The sequence below is a fragment of the Manis javanica genome, chromosome 13 (assembly GCF_040802235.1).
Source record: "Manis javanica isolate MJ-LG chromosome 13, MJ_LKY, whole genome shotgun sequence".
Classification (NCBI taxonomy): domain Eukaryota; kingdom Metazoa; phylum Chordata; class Mammalia; order Pholidota; family Manidae; genus Manis; species Manis javanica.
The window spans coordinates 77661694-77684892 of NC_133168.1; the positions used below are offsets into that span (position 1 = coordinate 77661694).

Sequence of the window (23199 nt, forward strand, 5' to 3'; positions counted from 1 at the left end):
TAGGTGTGCAAACACTCAAAAGTACCAGGCCTGGGTCACCACCTTTCCTGTGTGGGCTCCCCACCCAGTTCTCTGTAAACAAACTGTTTTCAGATTACCCCACTTTGAGTGCCTCCTTTCTGTAGGGCCCCCAACTGTTGCACCAGGCTCTAACCTGGTGGAGTTGGACATCTAGCCGATTCTGCCCTAAGAGGACTGCTGGGAAGTCTGTCAGTAGCTCCTGGGAAATGTTCTTCTCTCAGATAAAGGTCAGGAGTAGTATAAAATGTCTGTCTTATTGGCCAGTTTACCAGGAGGGAATAAAACTATTTAGCCAAAATCCTAGGCTGGCAGATACTGGGATGGAAAGATGTTGGATGCCAGAGAACACTGGGGATGCTCCACAGGGTCAACCCAGAACCCCTGCTCTGGGCTTCTTGACACTTAATATATGTCTCTGGTGTGCATTAACTTTTTATTTTGGAATAACTTTATATTTACTGAAAAGTTACACAAATAGTGCAGAGTTCCTCTGTACCATCCCCCAGGTTTCCCAGGCGTTCTTACATAACTATGGCACATCTTTGAAAACAGCCCCATGAACACTGGACTCTACTCCGAATGAAGCAGCAGCTTTGATCGGCTCACAGCAGTTTTTCGCTAGGATCCCAATTGCCTCTTATTTTACTTTTTATTTCAGGCTCTCTGCGCTCTCACTAAAACAATCCTTTGCCTCCTGAGCCCATGAGGACGTTCTCCTGTCTCCCCTCTGGCGGCTGACGGCGCTCGCGTGGGTGCTGAGTACCGGCCCATCTCTGAGTCAGGACAACGCGGAGAGGGGCAGGCCCCACTTCTGCCCTATGTGCACACAGCTTTTCTGGCACCACGTGTCGGATGTTCTTTTCTCCCAAAGAGGCCTTAGCACCTTTTTCAAAAATAAGTCACTATGTGTGAGCAAATCAGTTTCTGGTGTAGCTATTTCTATCATTTTGCCAATATCACACACTCTTGATTAACTTTAGAGGAAGTTTTGAGGTCAGGCATGGTAAGCCCTGGATTCCCGGCCTTTCCAAATTCATTATAGAATTGCCCTGTCAATGGCTAGAAAAAGTTACCCCCAAGATTTTGTACCCACCAAAGAGGAGCTGGAAAGAAAATTGTGATAATATCTGATAGGAGCTCTCCTCCCACCAGATGGGTAGGGGTTTCGGAGCCAATGTGATTTGATTTAGAAATGAAGCAACACGCCGTTCTGTGCGTGGGAAAGGACGCCCAGCGCAGGCGTGTTGTTTTTCTCCCCCTGCCCTGACGCCGCGGATCCTCAGGCTTTGTGGGCCCAAGCAGTAGCTCCCCCGCGGGGCCCACCATGCACGCGCAGCGCCTACCACAGCCCCGACCCTCGCCCAGCCGGGCATCTGCTGCAGACTCGAAGTGAGGCACGCCGTCCTCTGAATTTCACACTGAAAAGATGTGCCCCTAGGGGTGATATGGCTCATGGAGGTCGGTGCCCCTGTTCATGCCAAGAGGAAAGACTCGGGCATTTTTCCCCTGGTGTGAAGGAACTGATGCTAAAGCAGCACCTGGCGATACTGGCGACACGGCACTGCCGAGGGGAGGCCTGAGGGCAGGGGAGCGTGATCAGCTCCTTCTCGGTCTTGTTGAGACACCTGGGAAGTGCCGGGCAGGAGGCAAGAAGGAGTATGGATGAGGAGCATTTCAAGGCCAGAGTGCAGGAATAAGGATCCCGGTCAGGTGGCCTTTACACCTGCGTGCTTCCTGCCCACTGGGAACAAAGGTCCCTGGTGAAGGACAAGTAAAAAGGTCCTTTTTGAGTCCCTGGCCCAAACTCAGATCCTTGGCCCTGAAAGGCACGGCGCTGACCATCACGGTGACACACGGGACTTGATTTCCAGCAGCAGGAGGGACAGATTCACGCACGGATCGCCGTGGACGTCTGGGGCCTCAGCCACCCACGTGACCTCAAACCCTGCACTTCCGAGTCAGGATTTAATCTCTCTTATTTGTACTTCGGCACTTACATTTGTTCTTCACAACAGCCCTATACATGGTTGTGCAAAAAACTGGGCTTTTATTTACTTTAAGTGTTCAGACCAGATTACAGGCAAAGTGGTGATAAAAAAATTCCGTCTCACAATGTAGTCGTGAAGATCACGATCAGATGAGATGCGAGCAGCACAGAGCACCATGCTGGTGGTGTGACATTTGTAGGGCCCTGTAACGTTTAAAACCAGTAAAGATTATTTAATTAAGTGGATATTAATTAGATAACTACTACATTTTATTAAATGCCTATATATAAATTTGCATGGACAAATGAAAAAATAAATTTGGTTGGTATTGCAGTAATGCTGAACTTCCTATTCCTATGAAATAATTGAAAGTATTTTTCCCTGGAGAAAGTTAATGAGAGAAAGCAGAAAATACTCTAAGAACTACTACTGCTATGAATACATATACAAAACCAAAACTGATCACATGCATACATGGATTTATTGCAGTATCTTGAACAGGATACATACACCATTTGAATTTTATTAGAGATTAAGACCGACGAAATGAAATGTGTCTTCATTAATTTATGCATCTGCAAACATCCATGTCATCTACAGGATGGTTGTGAATTCTCATAGGTCATTTTTCCAGTCACTTTGGAGTTACTCTGTTTCTTTTAGTTTTACAAAGTTGTTAATAAATTCCCAAAGGTTCCTTAAAATACATAACAAATGAATACAATGGATTAGAAAAGAAGTACATTAAGCATAAAAGAAAATTTTGAAATGAACACCTATTTTAGAATACGTTTCCTCAAAAACCCAAAATGAGATTTTGCAATCCTCCACTTTCATTTTAAAGGATATTAGTAGAGTTTTAGCATTTAATGTAGCAGAGATTCTCTCCATGTATGTATTTGGGCACAATCTCCTGCAGCATCTTCCAGACCAAGCATAGTGTGGCTGTAGAGGCTGATTTACTCTGGCGATAATGATGTTTAAACCTCAGGTCCATTCACACATTGCCAAGACCATGGAAAGAGACTTCCCAATTTTGTACTCTTTAATTCTATATTATTTTCCTTTGAGGATCCCCAACACTATACATGGCCCCACAACACCTGGATCCATCTCTATGGCTCACTCAGCACCCATTCTCACACCTCTTTGCCTGTGACTTTTCTTTACCATATATACTGGGAAGCGGAATGTTCTATTTTCTGGACTCTTGCAACTAAGGATGGCTGGCGAATGAGACATGGGGAGAAGTCCCTGGGAAGGGCTCTCCTTCCTAAGTAACACAGAAAAATGGTGAGAAGCTCCTTGTCCTTCCCTCCACTTTCTCCGTTCTTCCTCCACGGGTCATGGACCCAGTGCCCAAAGGCAGCCATGGTGAGGCCCTGAGGACGGAAGAGACCCTCAAGGAAAACGGGGAGGATGGAAGACCCCTGGTCTCTTGATATCAGTGAGCCCAGGCCACCTACAACTAAATGTCTTTTTACTGTTGATACAAATAAGCTTTTTCCACATTTAAACCGGTAGTGGTTTTCTGTTGCTCCATACTCACCAGATCCTGTGACTTCAACTGTGGTAGCAACTCAAGAAAATTAACTATATAAAGTCTAAATGCATGCACAAGACCATATACATCAATCATTTCATTTTTTAAACTTTTCAGAGTAATGCACATATAGGGTTTTGATTTCAAACACTTAATATCACTGGAAGCATATACCTTGAGAAAAGAAAACCACCCACAGCCACCTGCCTCCCCACATTCCTGAGCCCTTCCTGTGAGATTTCGCTCTCAACTCTGGAGCTCTTTCCAAAGAATTTGTTTCTATAGTTCTGAATAATACATCTGGAATGAGGTTTAAATCTTGGTGTAAGCTTCTTAAGCACAAGAAAGGATGTAAAATAGACACGTAAAGTTACCACTCATGAATGTCAACACTTGAGCAAGCTGTCTAATGGAATCTAGTAGTGAATGAATGGTTTCGAGAAGAGCCAGAGATGGCGGCTGTTCTTTGCCCGCGGCATCAGCACCTACCGCTGCTCCTCCTCGCTCATCCTGCTCTTCCTCATGCACTGCTTCACTCGGTTTTCAATCATCTGGCAAGAATTAGAAGTCATTTGGCCGTGTGTACTGGCGACATGCTACTCGTCATGTGTACTGGTAGTAACACTGAATCCAAACAGACTACTGCTTTCGGAATCAGGCACAACATACAAATTCATACTACGTTTACTACAGAGAGATACACCTATGTAATAGAAGCAGAATAATAATCTATTAAGCACCAGATTGTTAGCATGTATTTTGGAGGGGTGCCCTGAAAGATGTTAGGGGGGCCAGTTCACTATATTCCTTACCACCAAATAAATTCACTTCAATTAATTATTATGTGTGGAAGGGTTAGAGAAATGGCCAATTCTGATTGCTACACTCAACTACTTAAAAAAATGTTTTTCTCATTAAGACTTTGGCTTACCCCTGTCCAGCTTTAAGCAAATGCCTTCCTATCCAGATATTCCTAGCATTTCAGAAAGTTATCATTTAGAAAGATATTACATATACTCTTGTTTGGTTTATGACACAGTACGAGAAAGCATTGGAGGAAATATTTCTACTGAGAAACATTGATTCACAAAAACTTACATTTATTTTCTGCTTTAAAATTCTATTTGCTGTGTCCAACTTTACGGCTTCAGTCTGAAGAAAAAAATGGCTTTAAGAGAAAGATACTAGTTTAAAACTATTTTTTAAATGCTTTCCCCATATGTGGAACAGAAACTATTAACGTGAATGCTGTTACTCTACTTTCAAAAGGGCCCAATAGCACATCATTTAGAAACAGATGAATAAACAAATCATGACTTCAAGGACATGAATGTAGGCTTCCTGGATTCCCGGGTCAAATGATAGAAAGTAGAGGTTGATGTTGCAAAAGATGAGAGAATTTTTGGGAAATTTCCAAACAGAGGAGTTCCTTACTTTTCAGAACTAATAGTAGAATTGGTGACAGTGTCTGGATACTGTATAGAAACACAAATATCGATATCACATATATGCCAGAATAACTGACTATAAACTGTAATATAAAAATTTTATGTCTCCATTCATAATAGTAATAAGTGCCATGAAGTCACAAAAATAAACATAACAAAAAATACTTAATACCACTGCAGAAAAATAAATTAAATAAATATATAATGATCCTTGATGGCATTGTTAATGTAAAAGCTGTCTCTTCTTCTGAATGGATCTATAAATTCATTGCAAGAACAATCAGATGGCAAGAGTATTATTATTGAAACTTTAAAAATTAATACTGTAAATGAGAATATCCGAAACAATTGTAAATGAAATAATGATGAGCTGAGGGTGGAATCAGGAGTTGTTCTACCCAGTCTCCAACATATTGAAAGGAGTTAGCAATGTTATCAGTGAGGCTGGGGAGTGTATAATTACGAAGGTAGCTGAGTTTCAATCCTAATTCTATTACTTTTTCACTGTGACTTCAATAAAGCTACTTAGCATATTTGTGCTGTGGTTTCCTTACCTGTAAAAGAGGGTTAATAGTAGTAGGTGTCCCTTAGAGTTGTAGGGAATTAAATGAATAGTAGTGTTTTAATGTTCACAGCCATATCTTGTGCATTGCAGATCCTGAAGACAGTCATTATTTTTCTCTTCTGATTGGAAATAATGTTTCCAATCCACAACCAGAAATCAAGTACTTACTAGGATAATAAATTCAATTCCACTGTGCCTTCAGGTATTCGAATTGAGGCGTCAAATGTAAATAATAAGTAAAGTAATATAAATTTGTGGTATGGAGTTATAGGGAAACTTTTATTTCCTAGATTCAATCCATTTAAAGAAGTTATAATTATAAAAGAAAAGTTTACATGATTTTGGTGTCACAGCATACCCACCACATATTAATACATAACTCATTATTTTCACCACTTTAAAATTCAATTACAAATTAGTGTTTATTCTCAGGACATTATTTAGTTTTAAAGAAGTCCAGACTCTCAACAAAAAACATGATGGAAATCTGAGTGCATTATTTTAAAAGGAAGAGAAAGAAATCAAAACAAGTTTGTACCACCACCACCTTCCTGTATGTTCTATAATTCTGTTTTAAAAAAAAAAAGTAGTGCTGGGAACATACATGTAACTATGTAGCCATGAGAAAAAAAAGATAACCACGTATCACTTATGAACTCATAAGTAGCACTTGCACTGAGTCAGATCCTGCACAAAAATTAGGTTGTATCATATAAAAAGTGGGGCACCTTAGCATTTTAAAACATAGTCATAATTTACATTATAGCACTCATCAAGAAAATGATAATTAACAATATTGTTAAAGACTACTTTTAATAGAGTAGATCAGTAGACTTTCCTTTCAATGGCAGTAACTACTTCCTATCTCCCAGAGTAATTGTGCAACTAACTGAAAATCTAACTATGGACTTTAGGTGGCGCAGCTGAAATTATAAGGACTTTGGAGCCCAAAAAGGATCAGGCTTCAGCCTCACTTTGCCACTTCCAAAGTGGGTCACGTTGGGCGGGATAAACTCTCTGAGTTTCAGTTTAAAATAATTAGTACATATTCAACACTGATGGAAGCCATGCTGTTTACGGCAAGCGTTTTCTATACAAAATCATTAGATTTAGATTTTAAGAGACACCCATTGAGCTGAAAGATCCCATTTGGCCCTTAACAGAGCTCTGGAGAATTTTTATCAGCATTGTTATTGTTTTAGCCAAGATCTCTTAATTATTCTAATCACTTACCACAAATGTTTTAAAATGAAAATATATTTGGAACACATTGTGCAGTTTTTTTACCTTGTTGCAAAAGCAAATTGCTTCATGTGTTTGCCAAGGTCTTCAAACAAAAGAAGAATGTAAGCATTTAAGTAAGTAAACTGCATACCTCTATGCTTTTAATCCTATTCTCAGTGATGTGCAAAATTCCAGTATGAACGAGAGTGGTTTTAATTTCTCTTTCAAGAGCTTGAAGTTTATCCCATTCATTAAGTATTTCACACCTCTTCTTCTCAACCTTTTCGATTAGAGTAAGGTGCTTCTCGTCCATTGCATTTTTCTCAGATGATTCTGGAAATATTTTTTAAAGCAAAGTATTGCCATGTTTAATATCTCAGCCATTGTTAATAATCATGTATTATTACCAATATTACATATATTATATATAGTTGTAAAATATAATGTAACTTAAACTTCAAGCTCACCAGTAAAAATTATCTGATCTGGGAGTGGTGTATTTCTCTTTAGTTCACTCATATAATCAGTAAGGACTCACTGAGCGCCTAATCTGAGCACCTGAAATAATGTGGGAAGAGTGCAAGAACGCCTCTGCTAGAGAAGTGACTAGGCTGAGTCCCAAAGGTGAATTAGAGTTGGGCAGGTGGGAGGGGCTGGGGAGGAGCCAGAAGAGCAGAGTTTGGCACATTCAGCAAAAAGGAAGTTACAGTGGGGTGGGGGTATCAAGGGCCAGGTGACTGGCATCAAGAAATAGCTCTAGAAAGGAAGCAGGGGGCAGATCTGTAACATGTTAAACACCCAAGTCAAAGCTGTTGAAGGTGTGTGAGTTGGGAGACACGTGATCAGGCAACGGCCCCTCTGTCTACAGCCTGGGCAGAACTGGGGAAGGGGGCGGCTAGGAGGAGGAAGCCCGGACAGAAAGCCACTGCAGTCATGCCAACAGAAGCACGTCAGGATGATACCTGTGGCCTAAGAGAAGTGGGAGCTGCAGAAACAACTGAGGCAATAGAAAAAAGCAGGGCTTGCTAATTGTCTAGATTTGAATGCAGAGCAGGTATCAGCTAGCCCTGCTCTGGGTTTCAGCTTGGTGATGGCTCGAAACAGGTTTGCAGGAGGGAAATCACCAGCTCAGTGCAGCAGAGTGGTAAAAAAGAGCTGGGCTTGCCTCCCAGCCAGGCCACTTACTGCAGCCCGTGCCGAAGGGCCCAGGGGGCAGAGAGTTAGAATGCCCACGACAGGGGTTCTGACCGGAGCCGCCGCGTGTCTGGTGACGCCACTCACTGAAATAGCCTGGGACATGCAAATGCAGAGTTTGACCTTGGACATGGTGAGCTGAGGTCACTACGGGACACGCTAGTGGACACGCCCAGTAAGCAGCTGGATATACAGATTTCAAGCCTCAAAAAGAGATTTTAACAAGAAAGAAATTTGGAATCAAGGATATACGGATTGAACCAAAGACATGCTGGGTTACAACGATAACAATATTTAAGGAGACAGAAAGGAGATGGAGACACTGAGAGTAACTCACTGCTGAGGACACTTTGTTGTCAAACAGCAGAGTTAGAGTCTCGTTAGAGTGGCTGAACCAGCTCCTCCTTTTTGCCAGGAAAAAAGACAGCGTGATAACACTTATTTGTACCCATTGAGTAGGACAGGAGTCATTACTGCAAACTTGCCAAATTTGGAAGACAGGAAAACTTTGAAGGTAAGTTTTGGAATTTGGGGAAATTAACTCAGCAGATCCTTGAAGAAGCAAGAGGGCAGACACAATGATAGCTGAGCCCCCAAATGAGGGACTTTACAGAAGAGCAAATGGTAGGAAGGACACCAGAGCTCCTTGGCAGTGCTGAGTCAGCAACAGCTGGTCTAGTCAGAAATAATAGCCTAGAGAATGAGCAACTTCCCCTTGGTTATTATTTTTATTCATCTCCACCACTTTATCCTCTTAGCAGTTAGCAGTGAAGCCCTTAAATTATAAAAAATATGTATAAACATTGTATAAATAATGTATATATATATTATACACTAAATTTTTAATTTTATAAACTTAATTTAATATATAAATTTTATATGTAGTATTAAATTTTTAATATTATAAATTGAAATATATGTATATGAATAATGTATAAATATTCATGCAAGAGGGAGCAAGGAAACAGAAACCCGCAGGCTGGTGTCCTGCCCGCCACCTGCCCGGAGAGGACCCCTACCAGACGGGCACGGGAAACCAGCTCTGAGCCGGGAAGGAACTCGACGTGGCCGGGGACGGCCAGCCGGCAAACAGCATGGGTGTCACTCGTGGGAAGGAAAGAACCACCAGGAAAAGGAAGGCCTTGGGCCAGAACCTTCAAGGCCAAGTTCTGCTAACACAGGTTAGATCTGTGAACACATCCTAAAAGATGCTGAGAAAGAGAAAAACGTGATTACCGTATGAGTTAGCATTTAATGAACTTGGAGGGAAAATGGCATTCGACTGAACTGTCGCGTAAACAGTAAAAGATTAATGAGCAAGATGCGTAAGTGAACTTATTTTGATTATTAATCATGTTCTAAACCAATTTTAGAATTAGTGTCTAATTTTGAAATGAATTTTAATATCTACTTAATGTATAAATATTCATTTATAAAATAACTCATTCCCCATGAACTATGTATTTGTCTCACAGTAATAATGATAAGAAGGAGGAGCAGAGAGACCCCAGTGTGCCAGGCTCTGCGCCTCACCTGGATTCTCACAGGTAGTTCTCATGACACCCCTAACAGGAGGTACTGCCATCATCCCAATTTGATGGACAGGCGGCTGAGACTGAAGAAGCTGAAATAACGAAGCTCAGAGTCTGGGTGAACCAGCAGCCAGTGTCCCGCCCGGCCTGGAACAGCCCTTCACGGCACCGCGTGAGCAGGGCTGAAACGAGCAGGCTGAGAACAGGTCTGCGTGACAGAGGACTTTGCACACGTGCGCAGCCTTAGAAACTCACTGTTGTCCATGAAAGCTGGCTTGTGTGAGCCAGGAAAACAGTACAAAGGTTCTGAACACCGGAAAGCACGGTCTTGGTTGCGGTTCCCCTGGAGAGCACGAGAGGCCGGAGCACCAGCGGCACCGGCTCACGGGGCACGATGGGCCACAGCCATGGTGCCCCCTGCAGTCGTCCCGGGCTTCGGGATGCTCTCTCTAAGGTAAACAGCTTTGCCCTCCAGCGCTTCCTCATGGAATCCCAGTCCCAGATTTATATCATTTGGCCAATTTCCTTAGCATTTATTCCCAATGTCTCGGTCAATACTTGACATAGCTCTCTCTACGTATGGTTCTGACTTAATTCAGTATTCCACTAAAAACCACAAAGATCTTAGAGAAAAATGAAATAGTGCATGTGTCACAACTGGTTACTAAAAAACTAAATAACCAAAGGTGTTGAAAGCAACCTAAACAGATAATAATCTTCACCCCGAGGGAATCTCTTAAACAGATCAACTGCTTCCTTTTCAGCCTTCAAAGTATTTCATTTAAGCCACTTCAGAATAAATGAAAAATTACATGTTTCTAAGCAACTTTACAGGAAAAATAAATAAATAAAATTTAATGACCCCTCTGAAAAAAACCCTCTTTATGTCTAATGGCAGGAGGCCATTGACAGCGGGCCAGGGATAATGGTTCCTCACCCAAAGGCCACGGCAAAACCCACATCAGAAGAACATTACACGATCACTTGCCTGATTTTTTCTTAGCAGATCGCAGCAGCATTTTCTCCCTCTCTAACTCACTTCTGAGCCTAGTTTGAAAATAAAAAATAGTGAAATACTAGAACTCCATTTGTAACTTTCTTGTCACAATTCTTTTTTATAAATTGAGAAATAAAAACTGATCTCCTTAGTTTCTAACTAAAAAAGGAATGGGAAGATGCATATAAAATGAAAGCCTAAGGTAGTCCAGGTTGAGTAAGCAAAAAAGTACTTTCTTACACAGATCGCGTAAATCACTAGTTAAAGAAGCTGGCTAATGTAAAATAAATGATTTCTCATGGTGTTTACTGATATTATTTTATCACTGAATTTTTGAAAAGCAAAGAGGCAAAGGAATTAGCCTTTTTACATTCCAAAGCAAACAACATATCAAGGGCAATGGTGATGCTGAAATACACGTTAATTTTCTCTGTGCATTGTGATTCCATCCCAGATACAATTTAAAAATTATACTATGTTTAAGCTAAAAATCAAACACAAGGAATTTTTTAAAAAGGAAATAAAACACCTTTGTAATCTCCTTGTATCCTCTTCCTGATTCAAAATAAACTAAATCCACTGTCTTATTTCTAATGGATTCAGAGAGGAAAAAACAAAAAGGAGTCTAATATTCACATGCTGAGGGAAACCGATTTGCTTAAGAATATCAACACTACAAATGACCTAACGCCACGTGCCTACAAGGGGCCTAATAGTTAAGATTTTCACACACAGTAGCTCATTTGATGACAGATTAAAAGATATTATGACCTCCAATTTTGAGTAATTGAGGTTAAATGGATTAATAATAATGATAACTTTCTCAATATGTAGATGGAGAGCATTTAGTGTCCAGAAATTTTTAATGTGTTATAGTTCTGAATATTATGTTTCTATCTCATTGTTTTTTCTTCTTTGGGGACTTTAATTATATGGAAATTGGATCTTCTTTGCCCGTCTTCTGTTTTAACTGCTTTTTCTCTGACTTTTGATTTCTTTCCGTATCTTGCTTTCATTCTCTTGATTGTTTCCTGCTTCCCTCTAATGCCCCTTATTATGTGATCTTTCAGAACTATTCCTCTTTGGACATGTCATAATTGAACCTTGATTTATAACACAATTGTGACTTCATCAGCCGTCTTTCCTTGGCTGTCAGATCTTGTTTCCTGTCTTCCTTTTTGACGTTGTTGATTTTGTACTTAGTCTTTACATTTCTGACTCAAGGTTGTTTTAATGTCCTGAAATGCTCTTCAGAGGGTGTGTAGTTTAGTTTGGAGTCCTATGGCACAGATTTCTTCCCCAATTTTTGTTGCTGTTGGATGGCAGGGATTTTCAACAGTCAAATCATTCGGACTCTCATTTCCTGTCTTCTTCACATAGTAGCATATATACACAAAAATCATGGACACTTGTGCATGTCTGAGGGCAGGGCAAGTACTTTGGGGCTGTGGGTAGGTGTGAGATGCTTAATTCAAGGGGATCCTTTTCTGGCAGAGGAGCAAACAATGCTTTTGCCATTGTTGTTTTGTGCTGATTTTTTACTGTTTTTTGTTTGTTTTGGAGGGAAGACGAACGGTAGTGGACGTCTTGCATACCCTTTGATTTTCTTCAATTAGGGGATTCTAAACTACCCTTCTCAGCTTCTTTGTTTCTTCAATGCAGTTCCAAAGGATGTTGATCACTTCCTTTTTAACCTCTTCTCATCATGTCATTACCATTTCAGAACTGCTTCTTGCTTCACACTCACTCTGAAGCCTTTTGAAGTCAGTGTTCTGATAGATCCACCAGGAACCTATGCAGTATTCCCAATTAGCATAAACTCTGTCTCTCTCTCCATCTCTGTCTGTCTGTCTGTCTCTCTCTCTGGCAGTGGTTTTAGAACAATTTTAGGCCTTCTGGTACCTGTATTCTTCTCTCTTGTCCAGCTGACTTAGCCTAGGGAAGGTCTGCAGTAAGGAAGTGGGTGGATAATGGCTCACTGGCGCTTGAGGTGCATTACTCTCTTTTCAGGAATTTTGAATTCCTCTCTAGTTACACTGAAGGTGTTTTACTTTTCAACTTTCATTTCTTATTTTCTTGAGATTTTGGGTGTGTTCGATTTTAACCTTTTTCTCTAACCCTTTACAAAAAGTATGCCCTGCTGCTGTGATTTCCTCCTAGAAGACTATAAAGAGGTTAAAAGGTTTTTTAAGTTAAAAAAATACAACAAGGGCATTCAGGAAAGATGTCTTGACACTCACCTGTGAATAAGTTCTGGGAGACTAGCAAAGTCATGGAATTCCTTCAGAAAGCTCCCCCTGCTCCCCCCCGAGAAACACCAGATTTGGTAAAATACCCTAGTCACCAACACAACCACTTGTGGAAGAAGCCAGATGGTAAGCGTGATGCTGGTCATGGTAGCATGCCTCCCCCAGCGATGCAGAAAAATGTAAATAAATGCTTGTCATGTGGTTTTACGACACTGTAAACAGATTTAATGCCAACATGGACCAATCAGAGCTTAACCCTCACCTGTCGTTACGTTCCAGGGCTGCTTTGGTGGCCGTCACGAGCGCCCTCAGCTCCTCCTTGGCCTGGCTGATGTCTGCTGTCTTCACCCGCCTCCTCTCCAGGCTCCTGATGTGAGCCAGCAAGGCCTAGGAAGGACAAGGGCCATAGCAGCTGAAGCGCACACACAGGAGGGGTGAGCCCTTCTCTCCGTGTTACGCTGGTATGTCAGGATGTCCTGAGCCGAAGCATGAATCCTGGGACTGAGGGGAGGAGGGCGTGTTGGAGTGGGAATGACTACTCAGGTGGAGATCTGGGTAAAATGCTTTTTTCAAAATTTTAAGATTTTCCTAAGAAACCTAAAAAGTTGTGAGGATTCCTTGTGGGCTCACAGGGGAAAGGACATGCTGAATACAGCACTTCAAGAACTCTGTCATCAGCACAATTATTTCTCCCATGTTAGTAAGAAACAGTTTGATTCAACTACTGCACCTGGACATAAGGCAGGGCGCCACCCACACGTGCAGGCATGGAGACCCCCACTTCACGAGGACGGGCTCGACTTTCCAGAAATAAGGTCGAAATTAGGGCTCATTTGGCCTGGGGGTTTTTCACACCAGCATGTGAGGTGAGCACAGATGCTCCTTTCTGACTCCACCTCAGTCAGGAACAGAGGAGCTCTCCACCCAGAGCCTTTGCTTATTCCCACAAAACAAAAGCTTATTTTTCTGCAGTATGAATAGCCCAAAACAAAGAAACCGATGCACACGTGATTTCAGATGAAGAAGTAAGCTAGACCTGACCTCCTTGCAATGCTGCGATTTGTTTTCATATACAAAGTAAGAAACCACACTTCCCAGTTTATGTAGAGGATTTTTAAACTGTATTGAATCAAAATGTCAAAAGCCATCTTAGCCACCGTGTTGTGATGTCTTAGCTTTCGTCAGTGGTACAGCTATCCCCACAGGCTACAGTGGTCTATTTTCCTCGCTGGAACAGGGATACCTGGAGGTTGTCACCAGTTAGATCATGAGACCTCACGTTGATGCATGTGGCAAGCTGGCTGGGACCACGCATCCTCTACATTTTCCCTGAGGGTAACGACAGCACATGCTTCCTGGCAATTACTGACATGACGCCGCTCAGGTTCCCCAACTGTTTACATACAGTTACTTCCATGGTTTGGGAATACAGTGTTATGTCAGTCAAAGCCCAGCCCCAGTTTCTGCCTCCAACTTCCATTTCTGTGTCCAAACTTCCCTCGTCTTAGAAGGACACGAGTCACTGGATCAGGACCCACTGCAGTGACCTCATCTTAACTGGATGCGTCTGTAAAGACCTCCTTCCCAGGAAGGTCACACTCATAGCTTCCAGCTGGACACAGGGTTCTGAAGGACACTATTCAACAACAGTTGCCTCATTGAGAAAATACGAAGAGATGTGTGATTCAAAAGGGCCTGTGAGGCAGTCAGGTGGGACCACGTATACCACAGTAGCCAGTGTTCAATAAAGGGCAGTTTAAAAACTGTCAGAAATGCTTTGAGATACTTGTGGGACATTTTCTTACTTTTATATTGTTGTCATTACAAATTGCCACAAACTTAGTGGTTTAACACAAATTTGTTATCTCAGTTCTGTAGGGCAGAAGCCTGGCGGCCCTGCTAGGGGCTCATGGGGCTGAAATCAAGGTGCTGGCCAGCTGCCTTCCTTTTTGGAGGCTCTGAGACAGAATCCTCTTCAGCTGGACTGGCAGAACCCAGTTCCTTGGGGTTGGAGGACTGAGCTCCCGTTCTCTTGCTGGCACCAGCCAGGGCCTGTCTCAACTCCTAGAGGTCCTTCTCCGGTCCCTGCTCAGGGGCCCCAACCCCAGAGACCCCAGTGACCGGGGGATCCTTCTCCTGCTTGGAGTCTCTCTGGCTTTCCTCTGCCAGGTATCCCTCTGACTCCAGCCAGAGGAAGTTGTTTGCTTTGAGGGGCTCATGTGGTTCAATCCGGGTATCTCCTAATTTTAAAGTTTGTAACCTGCCTACCCCAGATAGCTAGGTGTCAACATCCAGTGGGTAGCTGGATACAAGTGTAATTTGGAACTTACAGGAAATATCTGGGTGATGTATTCAAAGTGGGAGTCATCAATGCAAAGATCTCATGAACCAGGGTAAGAGTGGGAAATGCAGGGGCCAATTCTGTGGAAAACAAAGGTGCCGGGCTGGGTTACAGAGAGCTCTGGTGGCTGACATTGGTACAAAACAAGAAGTGTTTGTGCCTCTCCTCACCTGAAGCAGAAGGTAAATTCTTTACCCAAAGTGTTCTTCAGCTGGTGGAAAGCCTATTTCTAATAAAAGCATCAGCTACCCTAAATTATGGAGGCAAAAACGGAACCTCTTGGGTTTGAAATGTTTTCTTCTGCTCATAAAATATGACGAAGTGAAAAAACAGGCTTTATTTAGGCACCAGCAGTCAATTGTTACCTTATATTCTTCTGTGGGCTGGGACTCCAGAAGTATTGCCATGTAGAGTTCATATTCATCCTATAGAAATAAAAAAAAAAAGGAAAAAGAAAGAAAGAAAGAAAGAAAATCCCACTGGAAATGTGTTAGGAGATAACACTACAGTGAAAGTTGTTTTTTGTGTATAAAAAATATGGAACAAGGATATCAGGTCAGATTATTTCAAAAAGCATAAAATGTTCCTACAATTTACTGAACAATGTGCACAATAAAATGTATATAATCTCACCATGTTTGAAGCAAACTCGAGTGTAAACTATCAGTCACCTCAGAGAAGCATCACAAAAGCCCTGGGCACACACACCCTCCTGCCCTACAGAAGCTCCTGCTGCCCTGCCGGGGATGGGCTCCCCAAGGATGCCCTCTGGGGAGCAGGCCACCAAGCTGCTTTCAGACACTCCTTCCCTTTGGGCCTCAGACAGCAGCAGGGTCTGCCAGCAGCCTAATTTCAGCTCAGCTTCAACAAAGAGGTCATTTTTATCATGAAATCATAGCAAACTTCTAATTCCATAAGGATTTGTGTAAAATTCCATATGCACGATGATATAAGTTTATATGTTATATAGGTATATGTAAAATATTCATATAATTGGGAAGTGTTAGTGGGAAAATATGGGCTTAAGGAGTGAGCTTGCTGCGTGTGGAGCCACAGGGCCCGTTTACAACTCAGGTAGCTGCAGGCGGGCACATTCCTTGGCATCTCTGTGAGTGACTTTCCTCATTTGTAGAAAGAGGGCTGTGACACTGGGCCGAACTTCTGAGAACTGAGATCACGTGTGAAGAAACTTACGTATGGCTCTCATTTGTTATGTGGGAAATACAAGCTCATTATTACCTTAATTTCTTTTAGTATATCACCGAATGTCAGAGAACTATTGCAAATATCTTCAAAGACTTCTCTGAAGACCTGCAATCTGCTGAAGTGCTGAGGGTCGCACTCGCATGCTTTCCGGAGCTCCTGAAGGACAAACAGAGGCAGCCCGTTTTGGAATGTCTTCGTTTCCCTTCCCAAGGACTCACTCAGCTTGAGGGACCCACAGGACTTTCTACCCGAGGGTCTGGCTCCCCTGATGCCCAAGAGTTGGGTCCTCGTAGAGCTGAGGGCACCCGATACCCCAGCCCTTGCCAAGAGCCTCCGGTCACCTGGCCACCCGCGGTGACTTCTGCCCTTCCTCAGCAGCCCCTTTGCACCCTGTGCCCGTGAATTTGCTCTCTGCCTCCACTAGTCCTCAGGCTTCTTCTCTTGCCATCAGCCCTCTCAGCCCGAGAACCCGCCAAGCTGTGGTTATGTCCCCCAGAGGCTGCTATTTTCCTCTCTTCCCACATCTCATGCCTCGCGTGGCCTCCCTGTGCCCTGTGCAGACTCCCCGCCCTCAGGAGCCCACCCGGCCCTTCCTGTCTCACTGACATCACCTACGTGTGACCCAGGCCACGTGCCCTACATCACCGAACTCCATCCTCAAGCTTTCAAGGTGAGCTAGGCAAATCTTTTCTCAGATACTCTGCTCTCCCTCGAACATTTTATTCACTAGCTGCCGTGTGGCATCTAACGCTGCCCACTGTGAAATCACCTCCAACTGGCCATGACCAACCTCAGCCTGCCTCTAACCTCCCATCACCACCTGCATTGTGATGGCCTTTCTCAGCACCTGGTAGCTTTGTTATATTCTACCTGGAAACGCAGATGAGGTGGCAGAGGGTGCAGCTGGCCCACACGGTGCAGGCCCTGGAACCACAGCACGGAGGGATGGGGTGCGGCTTGCCCTCTGTACCTGTTCCAACTTCTCTTCGTGGCGTTTCGCTGACTTGCTCCCGGTGAAGTCATTCTTCAGGAGATCTTGCTTTGCAAGGACTTCCTTCTGGAAGCACAGGAACTTCCTGTACTTGTCTGCCTTTGTTATGTCCCCCAAATAGGATGCTGCTGGTTCATGCTTTAACGCTTTTGTCTCAGGCAGCCTCAACTCTTCTCTCCTCCGCCATTCAGGAGAATCCTCTTCTCCTGGAGCCTTCCTTGCAAAGAGGGGCTCTTCTGACATGTGGGAGGTGTGTCCCAGGGGGCTCAGATACCTGAAGAGTGGAGTGTCCTGGGCATTGTTTGGACCCACAGCTGTGGGGATGGTGAAATAAGCCAAAGTATCTTTCATCTTTGCCATCTCCCTCCCAGATGGCTTTTCCACTCTAAAGATCTTCTCCTGCTTTGGCCTGGTGGCATTGGGCCAGTGACACAGGGTCATCTTGGGAGGCCTGTAGAGCTTGTTGGGATTCAGGTGTCCAGAGGTGTAAAGAGAGATGTCCCCTCTGTGCTCTTCCTGAACTTTGTTCAGAAGTTCTGTTAAGTTGCATAAAGTCTTAACACCAGGCACCTCACAATGTTTCCACCTCAGGTAAACTGGTCAAAAAAAATAGTAAGACTATTAAATATCACTCTTAGTGCCACCATAAGACAATAAGATCGCAGTGTGCATTTGCTGAGCTGGCGTGTCCTGTTCCCAAGGAGGAGCCAGCAGCAGCCAGAGAGGAACACAGCCGCTCCTGAGGGGAGGGCATGAACAGAACCCGGGACCCGCCAGGCCGGGAGAAGGAAAGGGAGCTTCGATTCAGCAAGGTTTTCTCACAATATTAGTAAATATAATTCCTAATGATCATGTTTAGAGACATCTATGCTAGGGAGTGACTAAAGGTGTTTTTCTTTTCCCTTTAATACTGACATATCTCAGGGGTCCCTGACCAGACCCAGGGACAGGGGAGTCATTCACCTCTTCCCCTTCTGTCCCTGCTTGTGGACAAGGAGGAGCCACAGAGTGAAGCCCGTGGGTGTGATGACAGGGCGTCCAGCCCCTCCCACGAAGGGCCCTACTCTGCACCATCCCTGCAGTAGACCTCCTGAGCAGAGGGAGGCAGGGAGGACCTCCTGGCATGCCCAGGACATTTCCCTGCCTAGCCCGGGTCTAAAGGGGCACACTGTTTACCGTTTCCATGGAAGGAAAGGAGGGAGGCCCGAGCTCACGTGAAGTGGGGTGGCTCCCGCTGCTGGGCAGCACCTCTGGACCCAGGGCCAGCTCATAGCCCTGTGGGACAGAGCACGGCTGGAGGGGCTGGTTCTCCACTCAGGGGGCCTGACGCAGACACCAACAGGTGGGCCTGTCTGAGTTCTTGGACGCACTGGGGGAGAAGTTGCTCCCAGGCCCCTTCCTGTTGCTGACAGAATTCAGCTCCTTACAGTTCAGGACTGAGGTCCCCACATCCTTGTCAGCTGTTGGTGGGAGTCACTCTCAGCTCCACAGAGTCACCCACATTCCTGGACACATGGCCCCCTCCATCTCTGGGTCAGCAAGCACACTTCACACATGTCCTGTGCCCCTGACCTCTGACTCCTCCTGTGACCAGCCTCATGTTTGTCTCAGGCCCAGCCGGCACTCCCCCTGTCTGGGTCACTGTGCCACAGGACACTGCACAGTCACGGGGCACTTTCTCCTCATCCTCCAGTCTGGGGGACTCTGCCAGGTATGAACCCCAGGAAAGAGAAGGGAGCATCGGGGCCTGCCCGGAGCTGTGCCCCCTCAGGGATGTCACCCACAGCCCAGTCCCCCCTTCCACCGGCCCGTGCAGAAGTGAATCATCCTTTCCCTCCCATGGTCACACACTGGAGAAAATTCTCCCAGCAGTGGGGTCCTGGAGAATTTCCCCCTGTTGATTAGCTTCTTACTTCAGAGAAACCACTTTTGAAATGTTAAAATAGCAATAGGACAATTTTTCAAGATATAAATTATCATAACTCACCAAAGGCATAACAATTAAAGTACTAAGAACACATTTATTTGTTGAACTTCCCCAGATGACCAAACCAGTAGGATGCGTGTGTATGTATCAAAATCTGCCGGGTAGGCCTCCGGGCTGGAGGTCCTGTTCACATCCAAAGACCTGCTGCTGAAGGCCTCCCCCTTGCTTTGGGGAGACCAGTCTTTGTTCCCTTAAGGCTGATTAGATGAGGCTCACCCACATTTCAGAGAGCAAGAATATTTGCTCTACTCCAAGTCCACCGATGTAAATGTTAATCTCATCCAACAAACAGCATCAACAGAAACATCCAGAATGATATTTGACTGACTGTCTAGGCACCATGGCCCAGCTAAGATGACACACGAAATCCACCACCATGCTATGCCGGCTCTTGCCAGGTGACTTAACCATTTGTATTACACCCTTTGCTTATTTCCAAAAAGGATTTTAAGCCACCAGCAAATTAGCAAAACCATTTTCCTGCATAGAATACTTTTTGCTTAGACTGCAACAAGATTTGCTTCATTAGACTTGGAGAATCCAGATTTCATTTCTCTCTGCCAAGTCCTTAGAATATGTACCAGGGATCCCATCCTGACAATGAATATTTTGATTATTTTCCTTATTGAAAACATTGTTATTTGCATAATCTGCCACCTCAATCTGACAGAAAAGAAAAAAATGATTGAAATAGTTCATCAGAAATTGTGGTTCTTTATAAAGTGATCAGGAAACAATTTTCTTTAAGTAAAACCAAACCAATTTTGAATAGACATTGATAAGACACAGTAGTAGGTGTTTTGGACTAGGTTTGAATTAATAAACATTTCAAATATTGTTAGAATTTGACATTTTTAAGCACATGGTATTGTTCTTTAGTAATTCACCTATTTTAGGATAGAAACAACAGGTCTTTAATGTTAAAATTATCACAAATCACTGCCCTGGGTTATCAGCTCTTCGGGAAACCTGGAATCCTGTAGAAATCTTGGTCTGTGTCCCCCCACTTCCACACTAACGTCCATGAACATCCTGGTAAACATGCTGGGAGAAGAAGTCAAGAGGAAAGAGCAGGCGGATCTTTGTCCCCACAGCCTCGTGGCCCGGGGACAGCTGCAGCCAGAGACGAGCCTGAGAGCGTCCAGGACCAGACCGGGCCAGGTGGGGTGCCAGCCCAGTATCACAGCCTTTCTGTCCTGAACCCCAAGATGGCTTTGGTACTGTCACACATTGCCCTCACCTGTAACACTCTAATGTGTGGATTTTTACTTTCCTCAAGGGAAAGAACTCTCTTTTATTCATAGTAGCATCTTCTAAGGGTGATGTTTTGTTTAATGAATATATGTGAAGAAGAAGTAACATTTTTTAGAATTTTAAGTAATACTGTGACATTTTACACTGTACCACACAGTGTGCTCTCTCCCTTAGGGGGTAAAGCAGAGGCCCCCAGGAATCTCAGGGTCCAGCAGGAAAGGAGGTGTGAGCGTCTGTGTCTGGGAGACTGTAGAGGCCGTGCGAGAAGCCCACAGATGCCGACGCCTCCTCACTCCACCTCTGGGCAAGGAGACCTCCCTGATTTAATTACAGTCACAACCTCCCCTAAAGGAATCCTCCTGGATTACCTGGGGGACCAATCTGATCACATGAGGTCCTCAAAGCAGACAACTTTCTCTGGCTGGAGTCAGAAGGGAGATGTGGCCGAGGGAAGTGAGAGACTCTAAACAGGAGAAGGATCCCCTGGCCACTGGGGTCTCTGGGATGGGGGCCCTTGGGCAGAGACCGGAGAAAGGCCTCTGGGAGCTGAGGGAGGCCCTGGCCGACAGCCAGTGATAGAATGGGAGCTCAGCCCTACAGCCCCAAGAAGCTGGGTTCTGCCAACACCCTGAATGATCCTGGAAGGGGAATCTGTCCCAGAGTCTCCAGAAAGGAAGGCAGCCAGCCAGCACCTTGGTTTCATTCAGCCCAGCGAAACCCCAGCAAGACCGGCCGGGCTGTCCAGGCCTCTGCCCTACCGAACTGAGGAAACAGATTGTGCTGCTTTACATCACTAAATCCGTGGTGACGTGCTAAAGCAGAAGAAGCTAATTCACCGGGACAGTATGTGGAATTTAAGTTCAGTTGCATGCATGACCAGAGGCACTGGTGGTGCTGAGGGGGTGGGGGAAGCTAGTGGCCCGGAGAAGGGGCAGTAAGATCACTCATGGGGTGATTCAAGGAGAGCCAGCACTACACGTGAGGATGGTGATCCCAGAGGGTGTCATCATTCTCCCTGAGGGACCCCAAAGAAAGCAGTGATACTTCCCAACATCACAGGGTAGAGAGGCTTTGGTTTCTCTGCGTGCATATGAAGAGAAAGTAACCCCAAAGGCTGAAAGACTCAAATAGCTGTGGCTGCCTGCTGAGGGCTGGTGGCAGGTGTGCAGGGCAACTTGGCCCTGGTCACTTACAACGCCGCCTTTTGCATGTCACCCCATTTACTCAGACAGATTTTCAGAGATATCTCTGGCAAAGTTTGCCTCCTGCTTTTTAAATTCACAGAGTATGTATTTAGTTTAAGATACCAGAATAAGAGGAGAAGCCTTTCCTATTTCCAACCACTAGGTTGCACCTTTTGCATACAAAATGCAGTCACTTCATGATTTAAATCCTGTAGGGCAGTTCTTGAAAATTGAGCCCTATTAACAAATACAAGGCAAAAATTGACCCAGATGTTCTGTCTAAACATCACGACCATTCCTCTTGGCACCCACCACCTTTGCAAGCCGCAAACCAAAGGGACGACACCAACACCCCACAGAACCTGAAGGAACCCGTGCTCTGGGCAAACCGGTCTGAGTGACGGACACAGCTTTGCCCTCGCCACGCGTGGGAAGCCAGCCTGTCTGGAAGCAGCAAGGAACTCTGAAGGCACCAAAACAGCTCCTAGGGCTGAGGACGGGACTGACATTACAATTTACTTTCTCCATAAAGAAGAGCTTTTTATTAACACAACTGGCATGATGAGAGCCACATGAGGAAAGGAGAAATAGCCAAAGCACTCACAGGAGACAGGGGCAGTTACTACTCTCATTTTACAGACAAAGAAACTGAGGCACAGAGGGTCGCGCTTGGGGGCGTGTGGTCAGATGGCAGGCTTCCTCCAGGGTGCACGCTCTCACCCACCCACCAACCAAAGCACATGGAACAGAGCAATAAAAATAATATAAATAAATAACATAATAACATTTCTTCCAAAATAATTTATAATTCAGACTGTTTTCTTAATCCAACAAGCTTTCACCCAACACAAAATTCATCGGAATCACCAGTCCCGTTTTCCTTATTTTCCTGCCCACTGAGCAGTGGGGAAGCCACGGCTTAGGATTCGGCAGACAAATTGCCCAATGATTAGGGACAGTAAACTGAACTGACACTAATAAGACGATGAAGCCCTCGTACGCGGTAGTAGGGGCGGTCCGTGGTTTGTGGGTGCTCAGCGGGGCCTGCAGAATGGCGAGGGGCCAGGTCCCGGGGTACGGCTTTTAGAGAACACTGAACAGCATCCACAAGTCTGCCCCCATCCGCCCTCCTCCCGGAGGACACACACATGCACGCACGCACACACGCACGCGCGCGCGCGCACGACCCCTGTCCTTTGAATGTTATTGTTAGATTTTCTGAGGAGGTAACACATCCCCAAATCCAATCCTAAACCCTGGTGACCTGGGAGCTGAGTTGCAGCCACCAGAAAGGTTTTCATTTTTTACACCAGTTTCAGAGAAGCCGGGCTCCTCGGCAAGCAAACAGCAAGCAAACAGCAAACAAAACCGTCCGTGTCCACTTACACTCGGGCTCTGAGCCCGCAGCCATCGCCTCCCGCCGCAGCTCCGCGCGGTGGCAGCGAGTCACCGAGGAGACGGAAACATTCCAGGCC

General features: G+C 44.7%; 1 protein-coding gene across 2 annotated transcripts; it reads right to left on the bottom strand.

The window, feature by feature from the left end:
- Positions 1-2478: 2478 nt before the first annotated feature.
- On the bottom strand, positions 2479-23199 carry C13H6orf118 (chromosome 13 C6orf118 homolog). 2 transcript variants are annotated; one of them, XM_017680591.3, is made up of 10 exons: positions 23111-23199; positions 17279-17895; positions 16342-16464; positions 15468-15527; positions 13024-13148; positions 10504-10562; positions 6941-7122; positions 4651-4704; positions 4042-4103; positions 2479-2706 (listed from the first exon to the last, which is right to left on the bottom strand). In XM_017680591.3, exons 1-10 carry the CDS (start codon positions 23133-23135, stop codon positions 2655-2657), a joined length of 1359 nt encoding a protein of 452 aa, XP_017536080.3. In that variant the 5' UTR covers positions 23136-23199; the 3' UTR covers positions 2479-2654. The 2 variants fall into 2 exon arrangements, with proteins under 2 accessions (XP_017536080.3, XP_017536081.3); XM_017680592.3 differs by lacking the exon at positions 4042-4103.

Bases quoted from the DNA above. Each gene is read 5' to 3' on its own strand.
- C13H6orf118 (XM_017680591.3), bottom strand. From the start codon at position 23,135: ATGGCTGCGGGCTCAGAGCCCGAGT. The intron at 16,465-17,278 runs GTACAGAGGGCA...TTTGTCCTTCAG, and splicing joins ACGAAGAGAAGTTGGAACAG to GAGCTCCGGAAAGCATGCGA. The intron at 4,705-6,940 runs GTATGCAGTTTA...TTTTTTCTTCAG, and splicing joins ATAGGATTAAAAGCATAGAG to ACTGAAGCCGTAAAGTTGGA.